This window comes from Jaculus jaculus, chromosome 5 (assembly GCF_020740685.1).
Source record: "Jaculus jaculus isolate mJacJac1 chromosome 5, mJacJac1.mat.Y.cur, whole genome shotgun sequence".
In the NCBI taxonomy this organism is placed as follows: Eukaryota; Metazoa; Chordata; class Mammalia; order Rodentia; family Dipodidae; genus Jaculus; species Jaculus jaculus.
In genome coordinates, this window is record NC_059106.1 from 12,303,827 (window position 1) to 12,320,242 (window position 16,416).

A 16,416-nucleotide genomic window follows, 5' to 3' on the forward strand; every position below is an offset into this window, starting at 1 on the left:
ATAGCAGAAAGTTTGGCAACTATTATACTAACCAAAATGGTTACTCAAAGGTTTCAGGTCTTCTGAAATTTAACTTTCAAATAAATATTGTAAGCCTGGAATAATAATATACCCAAAGTCATACATGAATTTTTTTTTTCAAGGTAGGGTCTCACTGTAGCCCAGGCTGACCTGGAACTCACTCTATTCACAGCATGGCCTTGAACTTATCACAGTGATCCTCCTACCTCTGCCTCCCGAGTGCTGGTATTAAAGGTGTGCACCACCACACCTGGCTTTCATACATTCATTTTTTAAAATTATATTTATTTTCCAGCAGAGGGGGATAGACAGAAGATAGAAGCGCACAAGGTCACATATGCACACAAGGTGGCACATGTGTTTAGAGTTACAGTGGGTGGAGCCCTGGTGCACCAATTCATTCTCTCCCATTAGAAAAAAAACCAAAAAGTTATTTTATTTAATTCAGGGAGAGGGGAGGAGATACAGAGAATGAGCACACCAGGACCTCTAGTCACTGCAAACCAACTCCAGAAACATGTGCTACCATGTTCATCTGGATTACATGGAATCTGGGGAATTGAACCTGGATCCTTAGGGATCTTAAGCAAGCACCTAAACCCCTAAACCATCTCTTGAGCCCAAATTTTTAAAAACTTAAATGACAGGTAGAAATATGTATTTTAGGGATGGAGAAATGGCTTAACAGTTAAGGCACTTTCTTGTGAAGCCTAACAACTCATGTTCAACTCTCCAGGGCCCACGTAAGACAGACACACAAAGTGATACACACACACTATCTATGCCACACATGTGCACAAGGGGCACAAGCATCTGGAGACCAACTGCAGTAGCTGGAGTCCCTGAAGAGCCAATTCTCTCTCTCTCTCTGAAAAACTAAATAAATAAAGACCAGTCTGTTTGGCTTGCCTAAAAAAAAAAAAAAAAAAAAATGTATTTTAAAAATACTTTCAGAGCCGGGCGTGGTGGCACACGCCTTTAATCCCAGCACTCGGGAGGCAGAGGTAGGAGGATCGCCATGAGTTCGAGGCCACCCTGAGACTACATAGTGAATTCCAGGTCAGCCTGAGCCAGAGTGAGACCCTACCTTGAAAAACAAAAAAACAAAAAAAAAAAAAAATACTTTCAGAAGCTGGGCGTGGTGACTCACACCTTTAATCTCAGCACTCAAGAGGCCACCTTGAGACTACATAGTGAATTCCGGGTCACCCTGAGATAGAGTGAGTCCTTACCTCAAAAAAAAACAAAAATAAAAAGCAACAAAAATACTTTCAGAAGCCAGGCGTGGTGGTGCACACCTTTAATCCCAGCATTCAGGAGGCAGAGGTAGGAGGACCCCCATGAGTTCAAGGTCACCTTGAGACTACATAGTGAATTCCAGGTCAGCCTGGACTAGAGTGAAACCCTAACTCAAAACAACCCCCCCAAAAAATATATATGTGTAATATGCAAATACGTAATTAAAATATATATAATAAAAAGTATAATATACAAAACTAAGCTGACATAATTCTTAAAACTCAGTACTTAAAATATGTGTATCTGTACAGGGCTTAATGGTTAAGGCTTGGTTAAGGTGCTTGCTTGCAAAGGAGAGTTCAATTCCCCAGTACCCATGTAAAGCAAGGTGCACAAAGGTGCATGTATCTGGATTTCATTTGCAGCAGCTGGAGGCCCTGGAGCACCCATTCTTGCTATCTCTCCTTCCTCCCTCCATCTCCTTCTCTCTCTCTGCTTGCAAATACATAAAATTTAAAAAGTATATGGGCTGGAGAGATGGCTTATTAGTTAAGGTGCTTGCCTACAAAGCCAAAGGACCCAGGTTTGACTCCCCAGAACCCATATAAGCCAGATGCACCAGGCAGCGCATGCATCTGGAGCTCGTTTGCAGTGGCTGGAGGCCCTGGCGTGCCTATTCTCTCTTTGTCTCCCCCCCCCCACCTGCCTATTTCTGTATCTCTCTCCCTCTCAAATAAATAAAAAATAAAATAAATCTTTAAATAAATAAGCAAAATGTGTATCTATTATTAAAAAAACAAAATTAGGGCTGGAGAGATGGCTTAGCGGTTAAGCGCTTGCCTGTGAAGCCTAAGGACCCCTGTTCGAGGCTCGGTTCTCCAGGTCCCACGTTAGCCAGATGCACAAGGGGGCGCACGTGTCTGGAGTTCGTTTGCAGAGGCTGGAAGCCCTGGCGCGCCCATTCTCTCTCTCTCCCTCTACCTGTCTTTCTCTCTGTGTGTCGCTCTCAAAAAAAAAAAAAAATCATTAACTCAGTTATTTAATTGAAAAAAGATATCAATATCGTTTATTTTGTTATCTAAAATGGGTAGTATTTAATAATCATTTAAAAATTGTTGAGGAATGTACAGTCTATAAGGACTTCCCTTGTAACGTTATCTGTATAATGTTAACAGGAAAAGAAGCCTCCTTGCTTCCCCTTAACTGAACCTGGAGACAGGGCAGGAGAAGCATGGCCACTCAGTGAGGGTCAGGGAGGCGACCAGGAACGTGGCTTCTGAACATCTATCAAGCAATTTTATCACTGTGTACCTGATCTCAATCTACATTTATTTTAATGTTAGGATAGTTAAGCCAAGATTTTGCTACCTTCTACTGTATTGTTCATTGTTTTCTGGGACGATGGTGAGAAAGCAAGCCAGGCAGGTCTGTGCCTCCCAGCCCCGCTCCAGTGCTGGCTGACTGACAGGCCACAACGCCCAGCCCCTGAAGTCAGACACGAAGACAACCCAGCACAACTTCATGCTTTCAGACACCCACCCCAAATATCTGAAGAGTAAAAATACAACATTAGGCAAGGAATAAAATCCCAATCATGTGTTAAAGGCTTCACATCTGTTCCTACCCTAACACTGTTAAATACGTATCAGAGGGGAAAAATAGGCATTTTTGTTACAATTCAAAAAATAGCACAGCCACAACTTTTCATTTTTTAGGTTAGATCAAGTATAGAAAATCACCATGTGTGGCTGTTCATGTCTATAATCCCAGCACTGAGGCAGGAGGCTTGCTGAGAGTTCAAAGCTAGTGTGGACTAGATAGTGAGTGCCAAAACTGCTTAGGCTACAGGGTAAAACCCAATTTTAAACAATAAAATAGGAAATAAAGCACAGTAGGAACAGTGGTATGTGCCATCATCACGGCAGTCAGGAGGCAGTTACCCTCAGCTTGTTAGCAAGTTCAAGGTCAGCCCGAGTTACATGAAACCCTATCATAATCACCCTCCCCAAAATAGTACTAACAGCAGAATGAAAGATTAGAACACAGATGTTTTTGAAAAGAACAGCTCAAAGGCTGAGCGTGGTGGCGCACACCTTTAATCCCAGCACTCAGGACACGGTGATAGGAGGATCGCCATGAGTTCGAGGCCACCCTGAGACTACAAAGCGAATTTCAGGTCAGCCTGAGCTAGAGTGAGATGCTTCCACCTCAAAAGACCACCCTCCACCCAAAAAAATGAAGCTCAAGAAATTGGTATGGTTTTATCAACAAGCTTTCCTAAGAAAATAAATCCAAAGTACAGTTCTCTGGGCAGAAGCAGGAAGAGCATACACAGCAAGCATGGTAGAACAGAGCACTACACACGAGCGAGGCGACACTCCTCCGTGTTAAGGCGTACACGGCCAGGTATCATTAGCGCTTGACAGGTGAAGGGCACTAGTGCTGGCGCATGTTTCGTCACAACAAGACGCACCTGTCAGTCAACATCATCAGAATGACTGTTTCACACATGCCAGCCAACTGACAAATGCCACTGAAAGAACAGATCCAAGGGTAATGCACAGTCTGAAATGACTACATGAGGAAAAATTAAAGCTCTTAAGTGCCACAAATGACTCAATTATTCACCTGTTCTCATGAAGTTAGTATTTATTTTCATGTGTACTCCCAAACTGTGGTCAACTCAAAAAGACAATTTTTGGCTGGAAAGATGGCTCATCAGTTGAGACACTTGCCCAAAAGCCTAAGGATCCAGGTTCGATTTGCCAGTACCCATGTAAGGTATACATCTGGAATTCATGGTGCCTAGAGGCCCTTAGTGTGCTCATTTTATCTGCTTCTCAAAAAAACAGAAAGAGAAAGGAAAGGAAGGATGGAAAAAAAAGTCAAACTTGTCTAAGACAGGTTTACAGGTATTTACTTGGAAACTACTAGCAAATGGACTTTATTTTATGGGTCTTTAAAGTTTACACTACAAAGCTGAAACAAGCCGGGCATGGTAATGCCTGCCTTTGATCCCAGCACTCAGGCAGAGATAGAAAGACTACTTTAAGTTCAAGGCCACCCTGGACTAAAGAAAGACCCTACCTCAAAAAACAAAAGAACAACTTTACAGAAGAAGTTCTTTTCTTGTTATCATGGCCATAATAATTTTTTAAAATATTTTATTTATTTATTTGAGAAAGAGGCAGAGAGAGAGAAAGAGAAAGAGAATGAATACACCACGGCATCCAGCCACTGCAAACTCTGGACTCATATACCACCTTGTGCATCTGGCTTATGTGGGTACTGGAGAACTGAACCTGGGTCCTTAGACTTTACAGGCAATTGCCTTAACTGCTAAGCCATCTCTCCAGCACTATTATTATTATTTTTTTGTAGTGTGTGTGTGTGACAGAGAGAGAGGGAGAGAGAGAGAGAAAGAAAGAAAAAGAGAATGAGAATTGGCTCTCCAGGGTCTCCAGTCAGTACAATCATACTTCATGTGAGTGTGCCAACTTTGTACACTCACATTACCTTTGTGCATCTGGCTTACATGGAATCTGGAGAGTCAGATGTGGGTCCTTAGGCTTCACAGGTGAGCACCGTAACTGCTAACCCATCTCTCCAGCCCGGCCATAGTAATTTTAAAGCCCAAGTTGCTGGTGTCATCAACACTCTAAATCCAGGCAGTGGTTGGTACACACAATGAAAGCACAGCAAGATCTGATTATACTTAAGTAAAGAGGTGAGGAAGGACATGGAATTAATTCTAGAAAAGTAATAAACTGAGTTGAAAGTAACAGTAAAATAATCCTAGGTGACAAACTAAACAAGGAATGAAGAAGGGAAGACAGGATTCATTTCAACCTCTCAAACTTCTATTTTGGTTGCTAACTAGGAGAGCGAGGCTCACAGAATTAGGTAGAAAGTATATTGTAGACAATAACTAATAAAATTTCATTATCAGAATCAAGTCAGAATTACGAAAATAGGAAGAGGAAGTAACAATAAAAAGCAATGGTTATGAGAACGCAAAAAATAATCAAAACCAAGAAAATATACACAATACACTAAACAAGACAAGCCAACTGAGGGGAAGCGGCTGAATTCTGATCAGACAGAAAAAGAAAACACAAGAGAAACAGGAGCAGCTGCTCCCTTGGAACCAAGCAAAGGTGCTGGGAAAGGAGGACTGCCAAAGATAAGGCAGGCAGGCAGGCAGCGGGAAGTAACAACTCAGGCTGAGGAGATAACTCACTGGTTAAAGGCACTGGCTCAAAGCTGCTGGCCTACAATTAACTCCAACCACCCACATAACACCTGACACAAAAAGGTCACAAGGGCCTGGCACTATGCAGGGGCAAGACAACCTTACATATGTACTATGCAAACACATGTGCAAATAAGTAATTTTAAAAAAGAATGCAGGAGATTGGATGGGAAACAGAAAAGACTCACTTGTGCCTCACAACTACTAAGATAACATAAGAGTTGTGTGGATCATGAGCTGTACACATGGTTAGCTGCTCAGGCATGGAGCTGAGCCCGCAGAGGCAAGAATGTCTGGCTCTTGTGCCTTTGTCATGAAGCCCTGTCACCACCAATAAGGTAGCAACAAAAGGAAGTGGCAGCTGAGGGTACGAAGTGAGGAAGGGGTGGTAGAGACAACACATTTTAAGTCTTCCTGAAATAATTTCCTTAACTAGACTAAACAAAAAATCTTTGAAAAAAATTGATCCATTTATTTGAGGGGTGGGGGAGAGAGAAAGGAGAGAGAATGGGTGCACCAGAACCTCTAGTCACTGTAAATGAACTTCAGATACATGTGCCAGCTTGTGCATCTGGCTTTATGTGGGTACTGAGGAATGGAACCTGGCTTCTTTGGCTTTGCAGGCAAGCACATTAACCATTAAGTCATCTCTCCAGCACTAAAAATTTTTTAAATGTATTTTTATTTACATTTATGAGAAAGACAGAGACAGACAGACAGACAGAAAAGAGAGAATGGGCATGCCAAGGCCTCCAGCCACTGGAACTTCAGACATGTGCGCCCCATTGTGCCTCTGGCTTATGTGAGTCCTGGGGGAAGCGAACCATGGACCTTAGGCTTCACAGGCAAACACCTTAACCACTAAGCCATTTCCCCAGCACTAAAAATGTCTTAATAGGGACTATATCTTAAATAACTTAAATACCAATCATTTTGGCACACAGATATCCAACTTTTGCTTGCCAAATGAATTGGAGAGCTGGGTGTGGTGGCGCAAAACTCTAATCCCAGCACTCAGGAGACAGAGATTGGTAGATCACGGTCCGTTTGAGGCCACCCTTAGACTACATAGTCAATTCCAGCTAGAGTTATACCCCACCACAAAAAAAAAAAAAAAAAAAAGAGGAGGGGGTAGATGGAAAGTCTGATGGCTGGGGTTCAGTTCCCTCGTCCATACATAAGGCCACATGCACAAATTGATTCATGCATTTGGAGTTTGCTTTGGAGGCCCTGATGCATCATTCCCCATCTATCTCTCTCAGTCTCTCCTGCCTGCTAAATAAATAAATAAAACCACTTTTAAAAATATGATAAGTAGAGCTGGAGAGATGGCTTAGCAGTTTAACGCTTGCCTGTGAAGCCCAAGGACCCCGGTTGGAGTCTCAATTCCCCAGGACCCACGTTAGCCAGATGCACAAGAGGGCACACACATCTGGAGTTCCTTTGCAGTGGCTAGAGGGCCTGGCGCGCCCATTCTCTTTATTTATTTATTTATACATACATACATATATATATATATACACATATATATATATATATACATATATATATATATATCTGCCTCTTTCTCTCTCTGTCGCTCTCAAATGAATACATAAAGAGTAACAAAAATTAAAAGAAAATATGAAAAGTAACAGGACATGGTGGTCCACACCTTAAATTCCAGCTCTTGGGAGGCAGAGGTAAGAGGAATGCCATGAGTTCAAGGCTGCCCGAGACTACACAACAAATTCCAGGTCAGCTTGGGCTAGACCAAAACTCTACCTCAAAAACAAAACAAATAAAATATGAAAAGTAACTACATATTACCAAAAGGTGGAATTTTAATCCACTTGTTTATAGAAGTTTTTGTTTAAGAACTGTTTTAGTCTAGCCAGGTTTGGTACTGCATGCCTTTAATCCCAGGATTTGGGAGGCAGAGTAGGAGGATTGCTGTGATTTCCAGGACAATTTGCGATTACATAGTGAATTACAGGTCAGCCTGGCCTTGAGTGAGACCCTACCTCAAAAAAATGACCAAAAGAGTTGTTTTTGTTACTACACAAAGTAAGGGTTCCAGTCCATGTACATATGTACATCATATTTCATTCTCACTTGCTCCCACAGCTGCCCTTTCACAGAAGGATTTATTAACTTTTTCTAATTCCCAATTTCTCTTCCACCAAAGGGGGCGGGGGACAATATGCTTGCAGAAATAAAGGATTTTAATTTTTGGTTGTCCCTCCCTCTCCCAGAGATAGAGTCTCACTCTACCCAAATTGACCTGGAACTCACTCAATAGTGTCAGGCTGGCCTTGAACTCACAGCGATCCTCCTACTTCTGCCTCTCGAGTGCTGGGATTAAAGGTGTGCTCCATGTCTGGTGAAAGAGGTTAATTTTTTAAAGTAGTACATTTTGGACTGGAGAAATAGCTTAGTGGTTAAGGCGCTTGCCTACAAAGGCAAAGGCCCCAGGTTCAATTCCCCAGTACCCATGTAAGCCAGATGCACAAAGTGGCGCATGCATCTGGAATTCAATTGCAGCAGTTCAATATCCTGGCACGGCCATTCGCTCTCAAATAATTTTTTTTTTTAATTGACAACTTCCATTATTGTAAACAATATCCTATGGTAATTCCCTTCCTCTCCCCACTTTCCCGGTTGAAACTCCACTCTCTGCCATATCCACCGGCCCCTCAATCAGTCTCTTTTTTATTTTGATGTCATCATTTTTTAAAATAAAAAAAGTAATTTTGACTAAAATTTTTACTAATATTTACATATAATCTCTTGTTATTTCTACTACAGAACAGAATTGTTACCTATTTAAAAGTTTCCCAGATAGCTAGGTGTGGTGATGCCCACTGGTATAGTACTCAAGATGCAGAGGATCAGAGCAAGTTTGAGGTCAGCCAGGACTACACAGTATTTCAAAAACACAGAAAAGGGAAAAAGGGAGTTTTACATTTAGAAATCTTTGCATCTCTTTTGTATTCCTCCAATAAACAGAAAGTTTAATCTGTATCAATATGCCATAGTAAGGCACTAATCACTCCAAATCACAGGTATGGTAATAGAGATAATTCCTTAGTCAGTCAGATGTTGCTGAACAAGCCTGGAATTTTTTTTTAAATGTAACAAAGATATAAAAGTGAAAGAAGAATGGAGAGGTAATATGATGGAGAATGGAATTTCAAAGGGGAAAGTGTGGGGGTGGGGAGGGAGGGAATTACCATGGGATATTTTTTTATAATCATGGAAAATGTTAATAAAAATTTAAAAATTAAAAAAAAAACTTGGAAAAAAAACAAATAAATATCTACCCTCTGAAAAAAGAAAAAAAAGTGAAAGAAGGTCATTTTGTTTTTGTTTTTTAAGGTAGGGTTTCACTCTAGTCTAGGCTGACCTGGAAGTCACTCTGTATTCTCAGGGTGGCCTCGAACTCATGGCAATTCCTCCTACCTCTGCCTCCCGAGTGCTGGGATTAAAGGCATGTGCCGCCATGAATGGTTTTTTTGTGGTTGTTGTTTGTTTGTTTGTTGATGTTGGGCCTCACTCTAGTTCAAGCTGACCAGGAATTCATAATGTAGTATCAGGGTAGTCTTAACCTCACAGTGATCCTCCTACTTTTGCCTCCCAAGTGCTGGGATTAAAGGTGTGCACCACCATCCCTGGCAAAAGTGAATGAAGTGTATTTTATGCAGTGTTTTAAATTTAAGAAGCTATCACTTTCTTCTTAAAAATTGTATCTTGGGACTGGAGATGGCTAAGTGTAAAGGCTAACGAGGAGCAAGAGATTTCCCAGGACTCAATATAAAGCCAGATGCACAAAGCAGTACATGCACCTGGAGTTCATTTGCAGTGGCTAGAGGTCCTGTAGTGCCCATTCTCTCCCAATCTGATGGGGATATTGGTGCACACCTTTAAGCCCAGAACTGGGAAGGCTGAGGTAGGAGGATCGCTAAGAGTTTGAGGACAGTCTAAGACTACATAGTAAATTCCTGGTCAGCCTGTGCTACAGCATCATCATATCTCCACCCTCGCCCACAAAAAAAAAAAGGTTTCTTGGACTGGAGAGATAGCTAAGCAGTTAAGGTACTTGCCTGTTAAATCAAATGACACAAGTTCAATACCCCAGTACCCACATAAAGGCAGATACACAAGGTGGCACAAGCATCTGGAGTTCATTTGCAGTGGCTAGAGGACCTGGTGCACATGCACACTCCGACTTTCTCTTTCTCTTCACATGAATAAAATATTTAAAAAAGAAAGGGGAGGCTGGAAAGATAACTTAGCAGTTAAGGGGCTAGCCTGCGAAGCTTAAGGATCCAGATTTGATTCCCCAGTACCCACATAAGCCAAGTGCACAAAGTGATTCATGTGTCTGAACTCCCGTTGCAGTGGCTAGAAGCCCTGTTGTGCCCATTCTCTTTTTCTCAAATAAAAATACTTTTTAGGGTTGGAGAGATGGTTTAGTGGTTAAGACACCTGTCTGTAAATTCTAGCTACTTGAGTTCAAGACTCTAGTATATAAAGCCAGATGCACAAAGTGGCAGGTGCATCTGGAGTTCTTTTGCAGTGGCTGGAATCCCTGCCACACCCATTTCCTCTGTGTCTCTTCTCCCTCTGCTTACAAAATAAATAAAACAAACATACTTCAAAAAGAAATATTAAAAAAAGAAAAACAGGCTGGAGAGAGGCCTTAGCGGTTAAGGTGCTTGCCTGTGAAGCCTAAGGACCCAGGTTCGATTCTCCAGGTCCCACGTAAGCCCAATGCACACAGTAGTGCACGGGCCAGAGGTCACTTGCAGTGGTAGAGGCCCTGTCACACCCATTCTCTCTCTTTTGAATAAATAAATAAATAAATTTTACATTTGTTTGTTTAAAAACAAAACCAAAAAAGAAAAAATTATTTTTTTAAATGGGGGGGGAGACAGAGAGGGAGAGAGAATGGGTGTTCCTGGGCCTCTAGCCACTGTAACCACACTCCAGACGTGTGTGGCCCTTTCTGTGCATACGTGACCTTGTGCGCCTGGCTTATGTGAGTTCTGGGGAGTTGAATCTGGGTCCTTGGGCTTTACAGGCAAGTGCCTTAACTGCTAAGCCATCTCTCCAGTGTATAAAAATGATTTCTTTACTCACAACCACCACATGCAGGCACCATTCTCTGCATTCACTATTACATGGGTGCTTGGGAACCAAAGCCAGACTGATAGGCTAAGCAAGCAGCTATTATTTTCAAAGACTTTATCCTTTAATTTTTGTCTTTTTTAAATATATATTTTATTTTTATTTATTTGAGAGATAGAGACAGAGAAAGAGAATTGGTGTACCAGGGTCTCTAGCCATTGCAAATGAACTCCAGACACATACGCCACCTTGTGCATCTGGCTTACGTAGGTCCTGGGGAATCAAACCAAGATCCTTTGGCTTTGCAGCCAAGTGCCTTAGCCACTAAGCTATCTCTCCAGCCCTTGTCTTTGTTTTTACAGACTTTTGTTTCTTTATTTATTTGAGAGTGAGACAAAGAGAGAGAAAGAATGAGAATGAGTGTGCCAAGGCTTCTAGCCACTGCAAACGAACTCTAGACACATGTGCCCCCTTGTGCATCTGGCTATGTGGGTCCTGGGGAATCAAGCCTCAAACCAGGGTCCTTAGGCTTCACAGGCAAGTGCTTAACTGCTAAGCCATCTCTACAGCCCCCTTGTCTTTGTTTTTCAAGGTAGGGTCTCACTCTAGCCCAGGCTGACTTGAAATTCACTATGAAGTCTCAGTCTGGCTTTAATCTCACAGTGAGCCTCCCACCTTTGCCTTCTCAGTGCTGGGATTAAAGGTGTGCACCATCATACTCAGTTTACTTTTATCTTCCCAGAATGAATGCTTCCCGTAGGAGTTAGATTATTCACTCGACAATGACTGAATACTCCAAGCACTGCACTGCCAGGCAGCCTGCTAACCGTGCAGTGTTGGGCAATAAGGTCACTGCGCACCATCTGTGGTGTGGGGTCAAGAGTTCCAAATATGTCAACATGCAAAATACATGTCTTTATTCTTCACTGTTGTAGGCAAAACCTGTCTCAAATATTAATGGTTGCATAAACTAAAAATCTATGTAGCATTCAGAAGGAAGGCAGAGTACAAAGACCAACAAAGTTTTGGGACTAAGCTAATCTGATTTCCTTTAAAAAAAAAAAAAGAAAGAAAGAAAGAAAGAAAGAAAAGAAAAAGAAACTTGCAAGAAGAGTTTCAAATAAAAATACATGCAAACAGCTGCATACAAAAGACCTAAAAAGTTCTTGTCATGAATGCCTGCTACTGAAGACAAAACTCCATGTAACACTCCACGTAAATTTCATTTCTGTTACAGCAATGACAAAGCCATAAGGAAAACAGCTGAAGAGCTGAGGAAGATTTGTTGTAGTTCTTACTGGATTAGTTTGACATGAAGGAGCAGCAAAAATCACAGCTTATACTGATTTATAACACAAACTCTTTGTAAACACTGCCGAGAGAAATAGGGATACTGTCATGGCAATACTAAGGAGACAAGCTGTTCACTGTGCTCACATGCAGCCTTGTTCTATGATGCTGGAGTGTGTAGAGGTCACCCCAGTCTTCATCCAGGCGCTTCTTCTGGTCAAGTTCTCAGCACATGTGGGGTGTTGTCCACAACAGACAGCCTCCGCAACACAAGCACGACTTGTTTGACTTTTCTCCTGGCACTGTTAACCTGATGCCTGCAGTCAAACCTCTCCTTACCTCTCCTGTCAATCTCAAAGCTCTGAAATCCACATGCAGAGAGACTTACTCTTTCCTGTAAGTCATTATTTTCTTCAGAAAACAGAGAGTTGTGGGACTTTACGATTTTTATTTTCAGAAACTAATCAAGCTCTGGTTATCACAAACGTTGGGGAATACCTAAACCCTATGTATTGGTCATGAAACTGCAAACGCTGTCTAAAAGTGAAGAGAAAATTGTGTGCACGTTGCAGGGTTTGGTAGAGGGAAGGCAGTGCACAGTGCTCTGCTGTTCCCTCATGGGCACTGCTTCATTATTACTCAATTTTGTTGGTTCAAATTTATTCCTAATTTTTATTTGTTTATTTATTATTACTTTTCAAGGTAGGGCCTCAAGGTTGCTCAGGCTGACTCAGAATTCACTACGTGGTCTCAGAGTAGCCTTGAATTCTCAGGAATCCTTGGGATTGAATGTGTGTGCCACCATGCCTGGCTTTATTCCTAATTTTAAATCAAGGAATTCTACACTTACAGTTAAACTCTATGCAGGAGTGGAACTTTCTGAGCATTTATAATTAATAAAATGACTTAATAGATGAAAATAACTTTTAAAAATCTTTAAAAACTGGGAAAAAACTTCCCCATACAAGCTTCTTTTGAGATGATATGCATCTTCTGGTGAATGCAGTCATGAAGAGCCATTCCTTCATATACAGAGATTCCCATGCAGCGGAGACAGTAAAACTCCAGCCCTGGAAAGACACGACTTCCCAGCAGGGAGGAGCTTCTGGAGAGTCTTTCCAGGCAGCTCTCCTCACCTCAGCACTGCCAACAGATCCTCTTCATGTTTCTCTTGGTGGTTAAAGTCCCTGAACACTTCTTCAAGATTTAAACTGTTTTCTAACTGGCATCAGAATAGATCAAAAAATATACCTCTCTCGAAATCAGAATAGCAATTAAGAATAGGCCATGTTTCCAGAACTTCCTACTGTTACAACTGTGTAACAGAAGGTATAATCCAAGAAACAACTTAAAATACTGTCTTCGTTAAACTCTCCAAACCACAGGATACTGTGTGTACATACACGTGTATGGTACTCAGGACTAAACAGAGGAACTTTCATGTGGTTCATGTGGGCTCAGTCACAAAATCTCACCTCTGTCCCCAAGAGGATCTTGGAAATACAAGGCCCTTCATGAAACCACCACTAAACATATATAGCTATGTTTTCAAGGCTCTAACCCTCTACAGGCTACATTTACTGCTTATAATCAAGCACTACAAGACAAAGGAAGTAATTGTTAAAAGAAAACCAAGTGCCCAGATCTTAAAACTGGCTTGCCAATTTTAGTAAAACTGAAAAGAATTTCTCCCAAGTTTAAAACCACTGCCTACGGAAGAAAAGGTAATGCCTTAGGAAGCGCATACGAGCAGCTGTGGCGGCGATGCGTCTACATGGAGAGAGCAGGCAGCCTAGGAATGGGGCTTGTGACATCAAGAAGCTCAGATCCCTGGTGCCTGTTTGTGACTTTTCTATCATCTCCTCTTATCCCAGTGTACAGTCTATGAATCTGCACATGTCAAGCTGTGTGTGGAGACCTCAGTTTTCCAGACATGAAGGATATCTTCTAAGTGCTGAAGACATGAAGTAGGATGTCAGTAGAGGTATTTACCTGATAAAAGCTTCAAGCTTTTACTGTTACTGTGACCTCAATTACAATACTAACAAGTCTGTATTTTATTATGGAAGTTTTAAAATAGAAAAGTATTTCAGAAGTGTTTTAGGTAATAATCGCTAGCTGAAACTCAAGTTACCTCACGTTCCATCCGCAGTAATGCACCAAGTAAAGGACCTCTCCTCCTTCGACATCAGAGTCTTTTATGCTAGCGTCATACACTTTCTGACTTTTCCCTCGTCCGTACCGCACTTGGACTTTCATGCCTGCTGGGTAGCAGTCAAACTCCTCTGCCTCATTGGTGTCCTCCTCATCTTCCTCATCGTCCTCTTCCTCCTCCTCCTCCTCTTCTATGTCTTCATCATCTTCATCATCCTCTTTATTCGTTTCATCTCTTGAAAGGTTTAAGAAATTGCAGAGTTAATAAGAGATACTTCATAAGCCTTTCAGTTCCAAACCACAACTACCGATAAAAAGCGTGGCTGTGATTGCTCCGGGAACAGCAGGTTCCGTGTGTATAAAATGCTCTGAGTCTCCATTAACATTAAGAACTAAAACGGTGAGATAACAAGTCATAGAAAGACATGTCTAGAGGAACAGCAGGTAAAAATGAATGCACTGGAAGAAAGTGTCCAGTCCTGAAATGCCAGCACCTGGGGGCAGAGGGAGGAGGACTGACTTGAGTCCTGAAGCCAGTTTGAGCTACAGAGCAGGACCCTGCTGCAGAGAAGGAGGGAGGGAAGGAGGAGAAGGAGGGAGGGAAGGGGAGGAAGGGGGAAGGAGAGGGGTTCCAACAATCAGAACAGATGTTGTAATGAATAGCAGGAAGCTGGTAATGGTAACAATTTTATAGTGTCTTATACTATGGAACTGTTTTCCAGCTCATCTGACAAAAAGAATCACTATATTTCATTGCTGTTTTAGGAGGCAATATTATTTTCAACAAATATATCCAGCCTAAGGGTATTTAAAGCAAAAACAAGTACAATCAGATCAATAGTGTCTTAATAATACTACAAGAGGGATGGGGAGATGACTCAGTGGATAAAAGTGCATGCTTGCTTGCTAGCATAGGGTGCATTTCCCTAATACCCATATAAAACCAGATGCATGAAGTGGCTCATGTGCCTGGAGTTCATTTACAGTGGCAAGAGACCCATTCTCTCCCTCCTAAGTAAACAAAAATATTTTTTATAATAATAATGATATTACAAATGTGCTCCCACAAATATTTAAATGCCACCCTATTATTTAAACTTCCAAAGGAATATTCTATAATTGTAACATGAATACAGATCAGATCTGTTTATCTGTCTTTCTAAATATTACACTTTCTGCTCTATTAATTGAAAGTTCCTGCTATAGATTCTCTTGGAAATTTCTAAGAAATGACATATGAAAAGCCAATTCCCAATAGAGCAAATGAAAACCCACACTAGTCTAGAAGCAGCACTGCAAAGGTAGCATCACCATCTCAATACCATTTATCTCCTAGACTGAGCACTCACGTTCCTTTTAAAAATAACTTCAGGGCTGGAGAGATGGCTTAGCGGTTAAGCGCTTGCCTGTGAAGCCTAAGGACCCCGGTTCGAGGCTCGGTTCCCCAGGTCCCACATTAGCCAGATGCACAAGGGGGCGCACGCGTCTGGAGATCGTTTGCAGTGGCTGGAAACCCTGGCGCGCCCATTCTCTCTCTCCCTCAATCTGTCTTTCTCTCTGTGTCTGTCACTCTCAAATAAATTTTAAAAAAATAAAATAAAATAAATAAAAATAAAAATAACTTCAGCTCTCTGGACTGCCTGACCACTCCTGAACCTCCAGGAGCTGGTGAGTTTCCCCTCATCTCTTGCCAGCTGGGCTAGACAAGGGGAAAGTCCCCTGGCCCCTACTTCTCACATGGGCTCTTTATCCCCTCCTGTCCTCCACATGACAGGGGCTCTTTGGACTTTCTTTTCCTTCCTCTCTAACTCTCTTTTCATGGTTCTTCCAGGTCCACCATGTGGGCTCTCAGACCACAGAGATGTGTTCATTCTCCTTACCTTGATCCTGTACTTCCCTCAATAAATAAAATAATCTAATAAAAAAAACTTTATTATTTATTTGAGAAAGAGAGAGCAACATAGAAAAAGCCAGATAGAGATAGAGAATAGGTGTGCCAAGGCTTCTAGACGCTATAAACAAATTCCAGATGCATAAGCCACCTTGTGCATCTGGCTTTATGTGCGTCCTGGGAAACTGAATCTAGGTCCTTTGGCTTTGCTGACAAGTGCCTTGAATGCTAAGCCATCTCTCCAGGCCCCCACCCCCTTTGTTTGAGATAGGGTGTCAATCTAGCCCAGGCTGACCTGGAATTCAACTCAACTGTCCCAGGCTGGCCTCCAACTCAGTGATCCTCTTACCTCTGCCTCCCAAGTGCTGGGGTTGGTGTATGTGACTACCTCCGGCTTCATATTCCTTGTATTTAAATTGGAAAATTGAGACAGTCTCATTATACAGACCAGATTGGTCTT

The 16,416-nt window shown here is 41.9% G+C and overlaps 1 protein-coding gene across 7 annotated transcripts in view; it reads right to left on the bottom strand.

Moving 5' to 3' along the window:
- Arid4b (AT-rich interaction domain 4B) overlaps positions 1 to 16,416 on the bottom strand; it is a 147,042-nt gene that overhangs the window by 26,635 nt on the left and 103,991 nt on the right. For 4 of the 7 annotated variants that reach the window (XM_045149562.1, XM_045149561.1, XM_045149560.1 and 1 more), the window contains exon 17: positions 14,046 to 14,300. The exons of the other annotated variants lie outside the window; for them this stretch is intronic. In XM_045149562.1, the coding sequence (XP_045005497.1) occupies positions 14,046 to 14,300 (255 nt within the window). The remainder of the gene's footprint in view (positions 1 to 14,045; positions 14,301 to 16,416) is intronic. 7 annotated transcript variants of the gene reach the window in all.